Here is a 17,495-nt window from a genome sequence, read left to right on the forward strand (position 1 = left end):
TACTTGTGGTTTATACGACTCTGTGAAGACCAACTGTCACTGAGTTGTATTGTAATTATTCTGATTAAAGTCCATTTTCTGCCTCTCTCTCTTCTAAAGTGTGTAAAATCTTGTTGGAGGATTAAAGTGTGAATGTGAGGGAATAATTCAACAATAAAATACTCAAGACCGCTTCTTTCCTTCTTGGATTTTGCCAAATGAGAGTGTCTGTCGCGACAGAAAAGCAAGTATAATATCATTTGATCTCATTATATTCTGGTGAGCTCAACTCTTCACTCCCAATTATGCTAATTTCTGGTTCCCATCTCTCACCTCCCCAGTTCTCTTCATAATTCCAACAAATGCAAAGAAGTGGCAATGAGAGAGCCCAAGAGTTTGGGTGATTAATCAGTGGAGGAAATTTTATAATAAAGCAAAAGAGGGTCGTAATGATGGTGGTCTCTTGTTTCGACTCATACATACTCAAGCTCATACAAAAAAAATCTCACCCCTTCGAAAAATCCATCCTTTTTTCCACCAGTTGTTCAAGTCGCAAGTATAATTACACGATGCATGCAAAATTCTAGCTCTTCAACAACTTTTACCGAAAATTCAATACACACACACACATACACAATCACATAATTATAAATTATAATGGCGAATATAAGTTCTTTGGGACTGACTCACAATTACCCTTAATTTATTCTCCAAACCCTCCTAGGCTCACCCTTTGTTTGGCTACTTTTATTTCAACGCAATACAACGCATCGATGCTCAATGGAAGAATAGTCAACGGAAATAGGAATGAAAGAATTGGGTGTTAAATCAATTGCAACATACTGTCAATTAATTTATTGCAAAGCACTACACTAAATTGATTCAAAACTAAGCTTTGGGAGAGGTGTCTTACACCGAAAAGATTTCGGATTTCAAACAATTATTAAGAAAAATTATACTGTAATAAACTGAGAGACAGAAAAAGTTAGATAATTTGATTATTTTTAATTTATTTGTTTAATTTTACGTAGAACTTTTACCTTTAGCCTTTTTATGCATTATGTGCCATTTTGTTTATTATTCAATTTACAATGTTACGAGGGTTACGAGTAATATATCCCTTCAGAAGGTTTCAATTTGTGAACAAGATGGGACTCGAACTCACAACTGCGAAAATCGAATAAAGGATCCAACATTCAAGTGACTCATCGCACCTATATATTAAAAAAAAAAGTTTGATAGGACAGACACGAACTTGAGAGTCCGAGAATTAAGTAAATTCTTATTTACTTCCGTCTCTGTTTTTAAAATGTTTGAAAAGGACTAAAACAATTTTAATTCAAATTAAACACAGGGTAAACAGGTCTAGCATGCACAGTACACTATATCTGTCGATCATCCGATCCTCGAGACTGATCGGCACGATCAGCCGATCACGGAGAATGATCGGCATGATCAGTCGATCCTGGAGAATGATCGGTACGATCAGCCGATCATGGAGAATGATCGGAACGATCATCCGCTTAGGGAGACTGATCGACCCGAACAGCCGGTCATGGAGAATGATCGGCACGATCAGCCGATCATGGAGAATGATTGGAACGATCATCTGATTAGAGAGACTGATCGACCCGAACAGCCGGTCATGGAGAATGATCGGCAAGATCATCCGCTGATGGAGAATTATCGGCAAGATCATCCGATCAGGGAGACTGATCGGCCCGATCAGCTGATCATAAGGAATGATCAGCACGATCAGCCGATCATTTAGAATGATCGGCACGATCAGCCGATCATGAAAACTGATCGGCGATGATCACCCGATTATTATTATTCCTGTCAAGCTATTTGTATTAAAGAGCAATGTATTTTGCATTGTCATATCTAATAGTGAAAGAATTTGCTAAGTGCATTCGCATAATGTGGATGTACTCGTTAGATGCTTCTTCCGTGATTCCAGAATATTTTGGGCAAAAACGATGCATTATACGTTTTACCATATGTTAAAAATTTATCTTTTCAGGCATTCCGTTATTAGCATAGGGCATAACCTTAACTTACGCTTTCGAAACTTAAACCAAAGATATCTCCGTCAAAGCTGATCGTCTTCCTAATTTCAATTATTGCTAATACCAAATCCCCTTGCATTAGTCTTGAATTATCCGATCAGAGTTATTGATCGAAATCTATCAACTGATCTGTTACGTCACGGTTCACTCTTCGATCATATTTGTTTACATCTCAAAATCATATTTAAAGTTGAAAGAATTTCGTGCTATTTATACTCCAAAAAAGAATATATATTTGGGTTGAATACACTATTCATTAACACTAAACCTAAGGACCGTTTTTGTTCGTTTTTCGGTCAAATGAAAAACCGCGGTAGGGTAGGATACTCAACAAATTTGTCTTGGAAAAGAATAAAAAATTAAAATCTAAACACTGAAAACATATTACATGCATATTTTAAGAAATTAATAAGTTTTATAGTGACATTGTACCGTTCAAATATGTGTTAATTTTAAACCGGTCAATTAGACCGGGTCGTGGTAGGTTTAGTGTTAAATATTGGAAGAAAATTCCCATATTTTTAATAAATTTATTTATAGTGTCTAACTTTACCCTCAAACTGTCCAAATTTACAAGATGCCCCAAATAATAAGTACTTCCCCTACTAGAGACGTTTTTTTGCCAGCTTGTTTTTCAAAATTTATCAGTACAAGGGAATAAATCAATTGTTATTAGAAATATTATTCCAATTTTTTATAGAACAAAAAATAATTTAATTCACCTAAAAATCAAATAAAATTACTAAATGTATTCATTTTTTAAAAATTTAACAAAAGATCCTGTTTTTTAACTCTTTTTTTACTGCAAAACAACTGCATAAAATACTTTAGAATGTGCACTAAATGGTTGGTAAAATGCACTTTTTAAAATTAATTGGTTTTCAAAATGTAGAGTTTATTCGTTTGCAAAATAAATCAATTTTTGACTGTAGAAAAAGGTAGTGAGGTATCTCATTACAACTCTGTGTAAACTGCAACATAAATGCAGAAAATATGGGTTGAAAAATCGTTAATACTCTTTACGATTCAATGCTCCATTTATAATTATGCCTTTTTTTTTTAGTGATGTGTGTCGTCTCTTGGGCAAAAATAAAACACCAATATTACCCCTTTCTATGGTTTTTTTTTCAACCCCTTTTTACGTCCAATTCCCACACTTTTACTGTGAAAATTGTATGACAATCAGGGAGACCCTTCTCCAGAACCAGTTACCTTTAACAGTCCGAATTAATTGCTGAGCGAATTCAGGGAGCACCCTTCTTTGAGACTTTCTTGGTGGAAGAATCACGCTTCTGTCATTCATCCATCCAAATGCGATTCTTCTGCAACTCTTTCATGGCATTTCAAATGAATTTTCTCCCATTCACAGATACATGTAATGTGTGAATTGGGTGGTGCAAAAATAAGGGGTGGATTCATGGCTTTTGTTTTGAGTCACGCACTCACCAGAATAAATGAGTTGCACCTACTTTATTAACCCTCAAACCCCTCTCTTATTGCAAAAATTCACCCTACCAATTGTATATAATTTTCGAGGATTTACTATTATGCACTGCAAAAGAAAGTTTATTGATCGATAAATTTTTGAATATGAAATAATCATTGATATTTATCTGATTGCACCATTCGAAATTGCACGTCAATTAAAAAAACACCGTATAACGCAATAATCTTGAGAAAATTCCAATTTTACTGCATTAATTTCCTCTCATTGGAACTTGGGAAAAATACCACAATTTAAATGAGTAGAGAATTGATTAATTGGTCGATTTAAAATGAAGGATTTGCTACTTTTTTTTTCAAACAATGTAAAAAATCATCGTGTAACCTACAATTTTGTCAAGGATATAGCAAGCAGAAAGATTTATATATTCTCATTATTTCCAATTAGAAATTAATTGTTTCCGACAAAATGAGTTATTTGTCTAAATTCAGTAATACTCCAACTAGGATTGTTATTTAATTTTCGCTCACTAAATATGAATTTAATCAAATTAGAACAAAAAAATAATTCTGTAGGGGAATGTGCCCATGCTTTGCACGATAATGACTAAATTTTTCCTATGTTTTTCAATAAATGTGACTCATCGCACCTATATTTTGAAAACTTGAGGAAAGTGTCCAGTTTTTTAAATACATTGCAGAGTCACATTTATTCAGAAACATAGAAAAAAAATTAATCATTATGTAGCTTGGAACCGTGTAAAGCATAGGCACTGGGCACTTTCCCCTATTGTGGTGTGTTATGAAAATTGTAAGTTCTCGGAATGTTTTTTTTTTAATAAACTGTAAAATTTTTAATTTTATAATCTGTTGCATATTTCTTAAGAGGATCACAGAATTCAATTTGTTTGTTTTTGAATTATATAGATTTTCGAGTACTAACATTTAACGTATCAGGTTTAAGTTCATTTGTTTATGTAATTACGTTAAATGTTTGGATCCAGTACGATTTCATTTATAATCACACAAATTGAAATTGTAAATAATCTTAATTAAAATTTTCTAACAAAAAGTTAATTACTAGATATTTACACATTCAGTACTGGTTGCAACCGGTTCAAATTTACTAAAGAGCGCAGTACCTTTGGGATGATCCATTTTCGAATTCTTTTTTTTTTACGTTCTTAATGAGTCTGACGTCTGACTCATGGTAAAATTCATTAAGAATAAGAAAAAATGAGTTATCCGAAACTTCAGTCGTTCAAGGATACCGTATTTTCCTCTACTTGGAATTTCGAATTTAGTGAAAAAAAATTTTCGTAATGCTTCCGTGCATTTAATCCTTTTGAGCAATCTATTAGCTCAATTTTCTAAATTTAAGTATCAATAAACTTTGGAAAATACTAAAACTCCATAATTTGACATAGTCTGATACACATTTCATTACATTCATATCAAGCAATAAAATAATAAAATTTCAACTTTGTAATAACTACTAAGGGCGTTATGCACCACTATATTAGTTCCCATATTTCTTCTGTAAAATACGAACTTACCGTAAAACTTTTTTTGAATATAACAAAATTTTTCGTATCGTAAGAATTTTCCTGATTTGTAAATACTTGTGGGGAATTAAAAACGCAAATATGCAACAAAATTACAAAGTTGTAAAGTTCTAGTTAAATAGGTTAAAAATGGGGGAAGAATTAAGATTACTAACAAGCTTTTCTTTTTCCGAAAGAAAGTCCTGCCGAAGTCTATACGTTTAGGACATATCAAGAACGGGTCCCGGTCGAAATCCCGAAAGCCAAAATCCCGAAAGTCAAAATCCCGAAAGCCAAAATCCCGAAAGCCAAAATCCCGAATGGGCCAAAATTCTGAAAGCCAAAATCCCAAATTCTTAAAAGTGGTCATAGCTACTCCCACGATTGCACTCGTGCTTGCTGGATGCAAAGGTAAATCTTCAGTGTCTTGGGAAATTATTCTAAATATTTTCCTCCATATAATTTCATCCCTTTCAGGATTTTAAAAATTCGGGATTTTGGCTTTCGGGATTTTGTCTTTTGGGATTTTGTTTTTTGGGATTTTGGCTTTCGGAATTTTGGCGTCCGGGATTTTGGCTGCCACCGATCGAGAACATCTCAATTTTCTAATTATTAATCAGTTCTTTTGATCAAAGCTTAAAATAATCTCAAGATCTTTATTTTGTAGGTAATTTGATCAAATTTGTACTCTTTTGACACATCGTTTTTCTACATTAGTTAAAACCAGTTATTCAAAACGAGTATAAATCGTTAAGAGGCCAATAAAATTGCCTTTTATGCGAAATTTCTACACTGAATAAATTTTATAAAACACTGATTTTAATAGTTTTACAAACGATAGATAATCTATTTTAAATACATTTTGGATCAGTAAACATTATAAAATATTTGGGGGTTAATTCCAAACAGTTCCGTAACTACCGATCTTTTTTAGGATCTTTTTGACACAGTTTAATTTTAGTAATTTGATTAATTATAATTTTATTGTAATATTATATAGTGTATTTGTAATGGTCTATACACACTAGAGAAATGTATGACCCATATTTTGATAGATTTTCCTACACCAGCGCAGGCAATTTGTTTTAATATGGACAGTCGAGTATTTTTCGCTAATACGTAGAGGCCTAATAGAAAAATCAAATTTTCTGTCGAAAAAATTGCATCCTGTATCCTTTCTATTTCGAATAACGTGCAATTGACTTTGTCCACAAAATCATAATAAAAAAAAACTAAAGATCGTTCAAAATAAATCATAGTTCATCGAACTAAATCCCCTCCCTGAATAATTTCCCAACTGCGTTTTTTATGCACTGCCCTCATTTTTGCCGCAAAATATTTTCCTCCCTTTTGTGAGAAAGTCATGATGCCTGAAATCCTTCTGTCTCTTTTCAATGTGCTCTATCGCTGAAATGCATCTCTTTGACTAGGGGATGTAATTTTTTTGCATGATTAGGGCTGCAAATCAACCCCCAGTCGATATATTGCAAATATCGAATTTCAACGGGGAAAAGAACGCTTGCCATTCATTTTGACGCTCGAGTGCGATTAATTATTTTTTTTGCATCATCAATAATATCACCCTTATGCTTTCGATTTTTTTGTTAACACTAGTATTCTAAAGTTAGTTTGGCTTTTCTGGATTTACAGACGAGTCGGGATGCGAGTCTGATATGGCTGAGGGTTGCGAGGAAGCGGCTGAAAATAGCAATAGTGGCAGTGGCGAACCCATTGCGATGCTTGGGGGCACTGTAATGCCCTGTGAATCATCATCGGGACCCACTTTGGGTGTCATCAAGCGTGAACTGGAGTCAATCCAGTCATCAAATACCAACAACATCATGACACCATCATCCACATCGTCATCACCAACGATTCTGCAGCAGCAGCCAATCAATTTGAAATCAGAGGTGAGTCCACTCTCTCAATTAACCTGCGAAAAAAATTATATACTAAAATTAATCATTTGCCGAAAATATGATTGATCATTAATTTCTGCCAAAGAGCGTGATCAGAATTTATCAGGGTGATACCTTTTTTGCCACAGGGGCTTTGTTCATGTGTGGCAATTAATTCTTAGCTTCATTGCATCGGAAAGTGAAGGTTGAAACGCGGAAAGTCAAAATTATGTGATAATGGAAAGGGTTAAATATTATAGAGGAGGTTGGGTAGGTTTCAGAGGTCGAAAATATTAAATTTTGGAATATTAAATAATTAGAATATGGCAAATATGCCGTATACGGTGTATATTTTCAAATAACCCAAAAAGAAACAAGCTAATCACATTTAATATCGTCGGCTCCAAACAAGACCATTGTAAGTCTAAAATACAACTTTTCAGGTGATAGGTATAAATTTTGACAGCTAATATTGATATTATTAATTTCACACCAATTTATTATAATTTCAACTTCTGAAACTATTTTATCATACTTATTTTTATTATATTTTCTAGTTGACGTTATTTTTAAACTATTTTAAATAAAATTGTGAGCAAAAGTTCGAAAATTTTGTCAAGTAGTTTTCAGACTTTTTCTGGTAACATTTCCAGAAGTAACTTAATTAATATAAAATTTTGTAGAAATGCAGATTTAAGGTTAACGCATTCAAAGATACCATCTTTTTAAACTACCGTAAGTAAACTTACAATAGTTTTGTACGGAGCCGACGATATAATACATAATCATTTGGCATATGAATTTAAGAAAAGAAGACTTCGGCTACTGGAAACTGCTCCATCTTTCTCTAATACAATATATTTTATATTTACAAGCATAAAACTATTCAAAATTATTTTTTCTGAAAAGAATTGAGGAACCGCCTCTTTTAATTTAAGATACTAAGAAGATTTTTAAACTTATGAACTTATATTTTTAGAATAATAATGTAGTTGCAAAATTTTACATTTTACCTAGAAGTTAGATTTTTTAAACTTTTAAATTAAAAAACAAACCCCGCCCACTAATTTATTTAGGCTACACCCCCTTTAAGAAAAAATATAAAGTTCGATACCTTCATTATCCATTTGACAATGGAAGTATATTGTGGTATGTTCATGGTGTAGACTAGCCACCCACTAAAATTTATTAATTCTGAAGGATCTAAGGATAAAGCCTAAAATAGTTTTAGACTTACCTCTAAGAATATTTATCCAAAAAATGTTATGTAGAAAACCTCTAATCGATAATCTTAAAGTTTGAGTGTATAATAACTTGGGTTGATCCACTACCGTTAAATTTTCCGTTTTTATTCTCAAAGATCAATCTAAATTTATGAAACTTATTTAATAATCTAATAAAATACAAGTAATATCACTATTTTTTCATTAAACTATCTTTTCTATAAGGACAGGTCTTCAAATTATGTGAAATAGGGTTCCATTAGGTCCTGTTCTGATACGATTTCTTAAAGTCCCAAGAGGTGTTCCTTCGACCCTAAATTAAATAAATTTCAACATTTGGAAAAATTATCAATAGGGATTTTCTATCGGAGAGGTATTTGTGCTCTTTCTAGGTGCTATTTCTTGTCACAATTTTAAGGTTGGATTCCGCTTAAACAAATTACAATAGACTCTCGCTAATTCGGCTCTTTTAAGATCTGGCTACTTTTTAATTCGGGCATCAGTTAAATTTGAAAAGAGTTTATTGACATTTTTTAAGTTTTCGAATGAAGATAATATTCTGCATGTTTCGTCTTAGTTATGATGTGATTTTGCATTATAAAGGGGGTTTCATGAAATTTACCATAAATACGAATATGTGAACTTAGTATGAGTATGCGGAAGAACAAAAAATCGTTGCATTTCAAACAATTTGATGCCCGTATTTCTCTCTTATTCGGATGACATTTCGGTCCCAAATGCCCAAATTTAAGGGAATATACTGTAACAAATTTTTAGTCCTTTGGGTTGAAAACTGAGACAAAGAGTCTTTTAGAGAAACGCCCTTCATGAATTCATAGTGGATAACGTACATATTTCTGAGATTCAAATTCGACGTCCATTTATGATGCCATCCACAACAATAATGCTTCCATCTATCGATTTACAAAAAAAAATAATACGATATTAAAAGTCAATAATTGACAGTTATGCCGATCACGCTTTTACTTAAGAGATTGTAAAATCGTTTTCACTGCCCGTTTAGTTCTTAGACCGGTACCAAAACATACACGTATAGTTTATTTATGAATAGTATATAGCTGCACAGTAAAAAAAATTACAAGGATAATCGTTGGTTTGCTTTTTTACCACGATTATTCTTGTAAAGTTACACAAATTATGTATTTCAACGAAACGTGTAATCTGAAATTGTGTAAATTAAATTTTATGTAATTTTAAACCGTGCAATCAACTGGGAATGATTACACAGTTTTGTATATTTTCTTACATGTTCCGTGTAAAATTATACAGTTGTCAAATAAAATGTGTACAAATTACAGAGTTTTCAGACAAAATGTGTACAAATTACACAAATGTGTATTATAGTACACAGGATTACATGTTTAATGTAAAATTTACAATGAAAATCATGGTAAAGCAGCTAAAATTTTTTTACTGTGTGATTTATTAAGTGAATTACAAAATTATAAAATTATATTTACTCAAAAATACATAATCAATAAAATTTCTAATGCTGATTCTTATATAAAAACTCATACCAGTTCTTCTAGCCCTATAATCAACCCCAATATTTTAACGAAGACACCCTAATTTACCTGAACTTTGAAGGGGTTGCGAGGGATTTTCGAAGATTCCCATCCCACTATCTCAAATATATATCCATCTGCCAAAGAAGCTTCTTGGGAAATTCGTCTTAGCTGATAAATGGTTGGAAATTTGGAAAGGTCTGCGGACAGAGTCCCGGAAGTTGTCGGACAGTGAGGTGGATGAATTAGTTGTGTCCATCCCGTTGTTATAAATTTATATTAACTTCCACATCGACAAGTTGAGGCCTTGAGCCAACCCCCCATTGCTCCCATTAAGATTCCTTGTGGAGGACTTATAGTAGTTGGGGTCCGATGTGGACGGTGTGTATTAATTGAGCTCCATCTATTAAATTATTCTCTATTGTGGTGGCGCTCCAACTATGACTTGTGTCCATCATCTTGGCTCAGTCTGTGGTACTAGGGTGAGTTAGGAGTATATGGGGTGTATTGAAGGGATGGACTAAGTGAAGAGTGAAACTTTCATCTCACACTCTCAATAGCATCGTGCAATGTACATGATATTATTATAACAACGTCTATAATATTGAAAGACGAAGACATAAAGTCCCAACCTTCAAATGGTGGTCAGTTGTGCTTCTCCTGATATATATATGTGTGGAAAATTTGAGGTGGTATGGTTTAGGTGGGTATAGTGGATGGTGAAGAAAAGAGGAACTTTGCCTGGTTCTCTCTCTTGGAACATAATGAGATCATAAAGTTTGTCTAATCAATAATGGAGGAGAACAAGTAAGACGGAACTAAAACTAACTAACACCGCTGGTCATCCTTCCGTTTGTCTTCTAATAATACACCCAACACCCTTATATCCTCATACCGCCTAGTACTCAGGGGGTATGGTCCGAGAGATGTGCAAGTCCGGAACTCTACTCAACTCATTAGAATCTCTTGGAGCAAAAGGCGGAAGATTCTGGTCTGCTTTCAACCCCTCTCCCCTCCCATTCAAAACACCCTTCAAACCCCATCACCAAAACCCTGGACTCTGGGGTTTTTGGGCGGAAAACATGAGTGGGTGGACAATGGTCAGCGTAAAATAACATACCATACCCCTTCTTTTGGAAGCATCCCCATGCCCTTACCCCTTAAAAGTACTCCAAACTAGCCCTTCGTCTTAAAATGTAGGACGAAAGGCATTGTTGTTGATGTTGCGGGCTAGTTTGCTGTTATTACAAGAGAAACCCATGGGTTTACCGTCCATCCATCAATGTGTGGCTTTAGTCTTATTTAATACACACATAGACCCCTTCATATATAAAAGTCCATGTTATGAGAAACATCACCAATATTGTAAGTGGACGATGGCAGAGTTTAAAGTTTCTCTCACATCGTCTTGTTGGCCAGTGTTTCCTAATGCCAGAAGGATGTTTATGAACGCTATATTAGTTGTGAAGTTTTCACCCCCAAAACCCCAAAATGCAACCAAAGAAGTTGATGGAAATTTGCCTCATACCCCCTTTTCTTACACAACAGGAGGAAATTTCATTATAAATTGCCGACATTGCATGTTTTTGCATTTAAAATTATCACGTGAAATTCGTTCCAGTATTGTTGAGCTTTACTCTTCATTGTTAATTATAGATTTTAACAGTTATATTTATGAATTTAAATTTGACAATGACAGAAAATACCATGACATCGAAAAAAAAATTATGTCTCCGATAAATATCACATTTTAATCATAATAATGCATTTCCTTTGCATGCTATATTCCAGAGATGTGCAAGAACCGTTGAAATCGAATAAACGTCAAAATAAGTTTGTTCTGGTAGCGCTTTAACCATTGACGTACATGTTTCATTTTGGGATCGGGAATCTTCGTTTTTTCCATTTTGTTTTTTACACTTTTGTTTTTCCCAGTTTGTCTTTGGAATCTTTGTCTTCGGTAATTTTTGTTTTTTGGAAACTTTGTCTTTGGAAATCTTGTCTTTCATACATTTTGCACAATTTTCGTAAATTTTGTCCATAACACATTTTGCACAAGTATATTTTATAACTTTCCAAAAATTTCCCTAATAATATATGAAAGATAAGATTTCCAAGGACAAAGTTTCCAAAAAAAAAAATTATCGAAGACAAAGATTTCAAAGACAAACTGGGAAAAACAAAAGTGTAAAAAACAAAAATGGAAAAAACAAAGATTCCGCAAACCGTTTCATTTGACGTTTATTCGGTTTCAACGGTTCTTCCACGCTTGTACTATATTGTTTCCTAACCATATGTTCTTAGTCTAACTTGGATACTTAAATTCATGATTAATGGCTCCAGTATAAATTTTAGATCAGTCAAATTTCATTAAAACCAAATTCGCGTCCTTTCTTTTTCATAAGATTTGCATAAGTCTATTCCACTCTCTCTTTGGTCTGGTCTTAAATATCCAGACCAAAATTATCAAATTTCTAGTATGTATTACATTAATTCAAAGATCCTTTGATGCCATAAGTTCATCTGGGTTATCATTAGTGCGAGTGGTATTTATTCTAAATAAGTTGGATATAGAAGACCTATGTAAAAAAAATTAGAGAACATCAATGATAAAATTCGGTCAAGTTTGGCCTTTTATAGCCCGGATCAGAGAAGTTGAAGGAGAAGCAATAAGTGAATTAATGTAATAATCGGTGTGATTATGTGAGTCTGAGTCTCCAGTCTGAAATCCATATAAGTATGAGGACCATTTTACAGAAATTACTTATTACAGACCCAACAGATGTCTTAGTTATCAACCCGTCAAATAATTTCGTCAGATATCTTTAAGATTTCGGCAGAAAATTTCTACATCTCTGCCGAAAATCTGCCGAAAAATCTGTAGATATTCCTACGAATTTTATTTGGGCTTAGGATAAAATTCGTCAGAAATTTTTGCAGATTTTCTGACGAATCCTGGTGCATACTCTCACGAATTTGACAGACAGCTGTGTCTGAAAATATGGAATATTTTTCACTGAAATTTGCAAAATTCAATAGAGTTATTCTTGGTGATATCACAGTGTTTATATAAAATAAAGAATTCTGCGACGCCGTGTTATAAGTAGAGAATAGTGAAGCGAAAACTTTAAGCAGAGTGTCGACCTAAATTTCGTGTTTTTGTATCATTCCATGGGCGATTTTTAAGAAATTAGTATTTTTGCTTGCATCTTTTTAGTTATCTAAAATGTTCAATCGGTAATGCTTGTTAAGTAGAGCATACCATTTTCTTTGTAACTTCTACAGTTTCTTGATAAATCAACAATATTCTTGTTGAGACAATGGAGACTATGCAGATTTCCTTTGCAGAAATTCTGCCGAGAATCTGTAGATTTTCAGCAGAATTTCTGCCGAAGATCTACAGATTTTCTCTGAATGTACTAGAATATACCGTTACAATTCAAAAAACCTCCGAGTAAAATCGGCAGGTAGAGCAATGATTTGACGGGAAGGAAATACAACTACAAATCCGTTAATTGTCTCCCTTTTGGCTACGTACGTCTGTACAGGTCTTTACTGAATTAGTCCTGATGGACTCATCCAAATATTATAATATAAATTTTAAAGGGAAAATGGGGAATTGAAGTTGAAGGTATCACCCATCTTTCAACTTCTTTAGAGCGACCTGTCCGTGGCACTGATGTTTACTTCCAGAAGTTATGGTGTTGCCATTAGTTTGGACTAAAGAATTGATTAAATGGATTAATTTCACATTTTGAACCACAGAAGGTGAGATTGCAATGAGTATCATCCAGCTAAAAAAAATCGATCGATTTTATGAACCGGTCTTAATGCATTAATTAATTCTGCTTAGTTTAGAGCTGATTAAGAACTCTCGAAGTACTGCTGTAAATTACTAATTACAAACTCATGAGTTCTTTTCAAATAATAATGAAGCACAAACTCTCCTGGTAGTAAAAATTCTCGCTCAATTGACTACATTTCCTTCGTAAGCGGAGAACTCTTGGGGCGGAAAAAGGTGATTCCATTGAGAGGTGCACAAATGTGCAGTTGTGGCGCCAAAAATGAATCCTGGGGGGTTGCATGCGACTCTCTGAGTGTGGTAATTAGTGTACCCGCGAATTGGCGCTCAGTGATTTTGTGCTTTTTGGTTGGGTTTGGGGGAGTTTGTGTGGAAGCACAACACGTGCTCAATTGAGTACATTTGGCACTTGAAATCATTTTAATCGGCTAATCAAAATGAGAAATTATATGCAAAATTTACATATTTTGATGGATTCACGTGTCCGTAATTGGTGGCTTTTGACGGTTGGCGTCTGGCGATGTTGATGAATGGCCTACAATTCGCTGTGGCGACATTCGCTTTTGCCCAGGCCCAATTGTCCTGACGATTTTTCGAAGTGGGTATTTTTGAGACTTGTGTAGAGAAAATAGCTGAGATTTCTCAAGGGTTGGGTGATGGATATGGGTTAAGGGAGATGTGTCGAGGAAAGACACTGATTTAAGTTCTCAAACCCCCACACACCCATCCTCAGTACAGTAATTCATTTGACCCTTCTGAACATACACACATGGACTCCATCTTCCTTGGCAAAGAAGATAACTAAGTGGCAGGATTTGCTGTCACTCTCACCCAAGAAATGTTTGTCCGAGAGTGACCACCACCCTGGATTTACATAAATAATTTCAGTTTTCAGAAAATAATGTGAAGAGAGGGAGAGGGGAGTCTGAGAGTGGATAGTAGTAACTTCTGGACTTTGTCAAATAGCTCACCATTAATTTTAAGTACAAGTTTAAGGATAATTTTGAAAATTTTATTCACCATAGAACACCCTCATTTATTCAACTCCGAACATCCTCTTTATCTTGAGATTAGTTTAAATGAGCTTAAACTTAGGGTTTCTTATATGGAGAATATTCTGAAAATCTATACTTTTTCTCTTTCTAAATCTCAAAGCAAGTACTATATGAAGATATTATGTAACTCTTATTATACTGGTACTTTTTCCTTGTTTTTTTTTTAATATTACGCACGGAGATAATATTTGAGCTCTGGAGTAAACTCCATCCTTATAAAGAATCTTAGATCGGACCTCGTATAGGACGAATGTTTAATTAAAGTTGCGATTTTAAAATTTCATGCTTTTGTTACACGGATATTATAAGATTTTTAGAAAGTCTGTAACTAACCATATTAACTTGCTCCTTTAGTGGGCGTGGTATTACGAAATTTGCTTATTGCCTAGGATTGCCATCAACCTAATATTCTAAAAGGCGGGCTTCAGACCTAAGACTTAGCCATCTGGCTTAACTCACCTTATTCCTAATCAGGCAGGGTTTTTTTTAGAAAATTGTTGTTTAGGATTGGATTATAAGGGCAAATGATTCATTAGATTTTGAAAACTCAATAAAATTGCTTGTTATTTAGATTCTTGAGACTTTCGGGAACTGGGCTAAACCTCCAGTCTGAAGCCGGCATAACTTAAACGAAATTAAACGTATTCCCGAAAACTGATATCAATATGATTCCTTTCATTAAAATTCCAATGATTAAATACCAATATTATTTCTACATTTACTGTCTTAGAGGTAACTTGCGGAACTACTTCTAAAGTGATTTGGTTAAAAGATGATACAGTAGCATTACGTTATTACTTATGAATATTATACACTCGTGGACAGCTTGCATAAATCTTACTTTTTTACTTAAAATAGATTTCAGAAAATCATAAAACCGGTATTTTATGATGTTATTAGTAATTTGTTATTTTTCAAAATCTGTTTTAGGTAAAAATTTAATATTACTGACAGCTGTCGATAAGCCTTATAAGTGATAACTTCACCCTTACTATCCTATTAAATATTAAAAACATAAAATCTTACTTTGGATATAATTGCTAATGAGGGTGTGGTCTAAAATAAATTTTTGGAAACTTTTTTTGAAACAGGTTATACCAATTACACGGAAAAATTTACATTACTTTGTGGTGCATGTATTTTATAGATAATCAAATTTTGTGTAAACCGTGTAAACGGTGTAAGCAAGTTTAGCATTGAAACAGTAGAAGTATAACAGGATGAAATTTTCTTGTACTAAATCGAAACTATTTATTTATTTATATCTTCCCTAAGCATGATAATTTCCTCATCACTTATATTAACAATTCTTGAAACAATATAAAATGCGTAGGCTGTACAAAAATTGCTGACTTAAGTGTCTAGTAATGGTGTTATTCCAATGAAAAAATGAGCATGTTTTTTAAGCACATTACTGTTCTCAAGTACTAAAAAGACCATGACTGTTCCCACATGTTATTTCAATTAATGTCAGATGGCATTGTAATCGAGTGAAAACTTGCACGGCGGGAATATTCGAATTCGGATTTCGGTTGAGAAATCGACAAGATTAATTTAATGTTCTCACTTTCATAGTATTTTCTATATTTTCTGTATTATGATTGACAAGATGTAAGGTTCTTCTCTTTATACAAAAACTTCACATTTTCCCCAGTCCTCGTCCTGTTTCAAAATCACCAAAAAGTCATGACAGAAACCGACACAAAAAGAAAAGTTGAACCGAAATCCGAATTCGAATATTCCCTCCGAGCAAGCTTTCACCCGATCACAATGGCATCTGACATTCAGTCAGTGTGGAGTAACCTGTAATGTCAACTTGGTGGCGTGCTGCAGTTGGATGGCAGGGAGTTGGCAACTTTAGCCTCAACCGCGGGTTTTCCCAGGTTTTCCATGAGTTTTCCCGTGAATTCTCAGTGGTGAAAAGTCAGTGAGCAGCATTAATATTCTCTACTCATTATTTTCCTTGAAATGACGTATGAGAACAGACATGGTCTTTTTAGTACTTGTGAACAGTAATGTGCTAAAAAAAACATGGTCACTTTTTCATTGGAATAGCACCATAAGTTACGATAATTGCTGATTCAAGCGACGATATGAATTTCCTCTTCTCTAATTTAGCATTTCACAAGACAACCTTATGGGATGAGTAAAAATAAAAGTTACGAAATCCAATATTTAACCTCATTCGCTAACAAAAATTTCGAGCATAACAGCCCAATAATTAACTAAAATCCAAAAATTAGAAAGGGAATGCATCTCCATGGAAATTCACATTAAATAGCAATCTAAAATGGTCTTTTAAAAGATATCCCAAATGGTAAAATATTTAGAATGCAACGATGATTTATAGCTCAATAATTTTGCGCATTGGAAGATGCTATTTGGGGGCCTGAGTGGAGATCTCATGATGAATAGGGGGGCAATTAAATGCCAAAAATGGGCTCAAAAGAATAAATTCGCTTATAATAAGAGGTTCTTATGAACACCATCAAGTGGATCTCACTTCTATTTATTTATTTATTTTTTTTAATATTTACCATTAAAATGCTCAAATGTGTGTGAGTGTGTTTAAAATTGCCACCAACGCATAAGAGAGTCTATCAAATAAATTATCACACTCACAGCTTTTAATACATTGGGGCATCGTGAATGGAAAATGATCATGAGAGTGACAATTGAAATTATTATTATTAATTAATTAATTAAAGTGGGACATTTTATATTTGGACTTGTGTAGGCATCTTGGGATGATTATAGTCTAGACTAAATGACTGTAAAAGAGACGCCAGGAGAAAAGCTTTTCATGAGATTAAGAGATTATTAAAATAGTTTTTCCATCTTCAATTATCGTAGTCATTTACTGCTGTCTTGAATCGAGTTAGATGAGTTTTCAAAAATCTATAAGTCGATATCTCCTATCGTTTCGTCAATGGAGTATAAATACCTCCCTCTTGTG

The 17,495-nt window shown here is 33.7% G+C and overlaps 1 protein-coding gene across 3 annotated transcripts in view; it reads left to right on the top strand.

The window, feature by feature from the left end:
- LOC129804096 (POU domain, class 6, transcription factor 1) overlaps positions 1-17,495 on the top strand; it is a 254,688-nt gene that overhangs the window by 79,316 nt on the left and 157,877 nt on the right. For all 3 annotated transcript variants that reach the window (XM_055851165.1, XM_055851166.1, XM_055851167.1), the window contains exon 3: positions 6,686-6,945. In XM_055851165.1, the coding sequence (XP_055707140.1) occupies positions 6,709-6,945 (237 nt within the window). In that variant the 5' untranslated portion in view covers positions 6,686-6,708. The remainder of the gene's footprint in view (positions 1-6,685; positions 6,946-17,495) is intronic.

This window comes from Phlebotomus papatasi, chromosome 2 (assembly GCF_024763615.1).
Source record: "Phlebotomus papatasi isolate M1 chromosome 2, Ppap_2.1, whole genome shotgun sequence".
Taxonomy (NCBI): Eukaryota; Metazoa; Arthropoda; class Insecta; order Diptera; family Psychodidae; genus Phlebotomus; species Phlebotomus papatasi.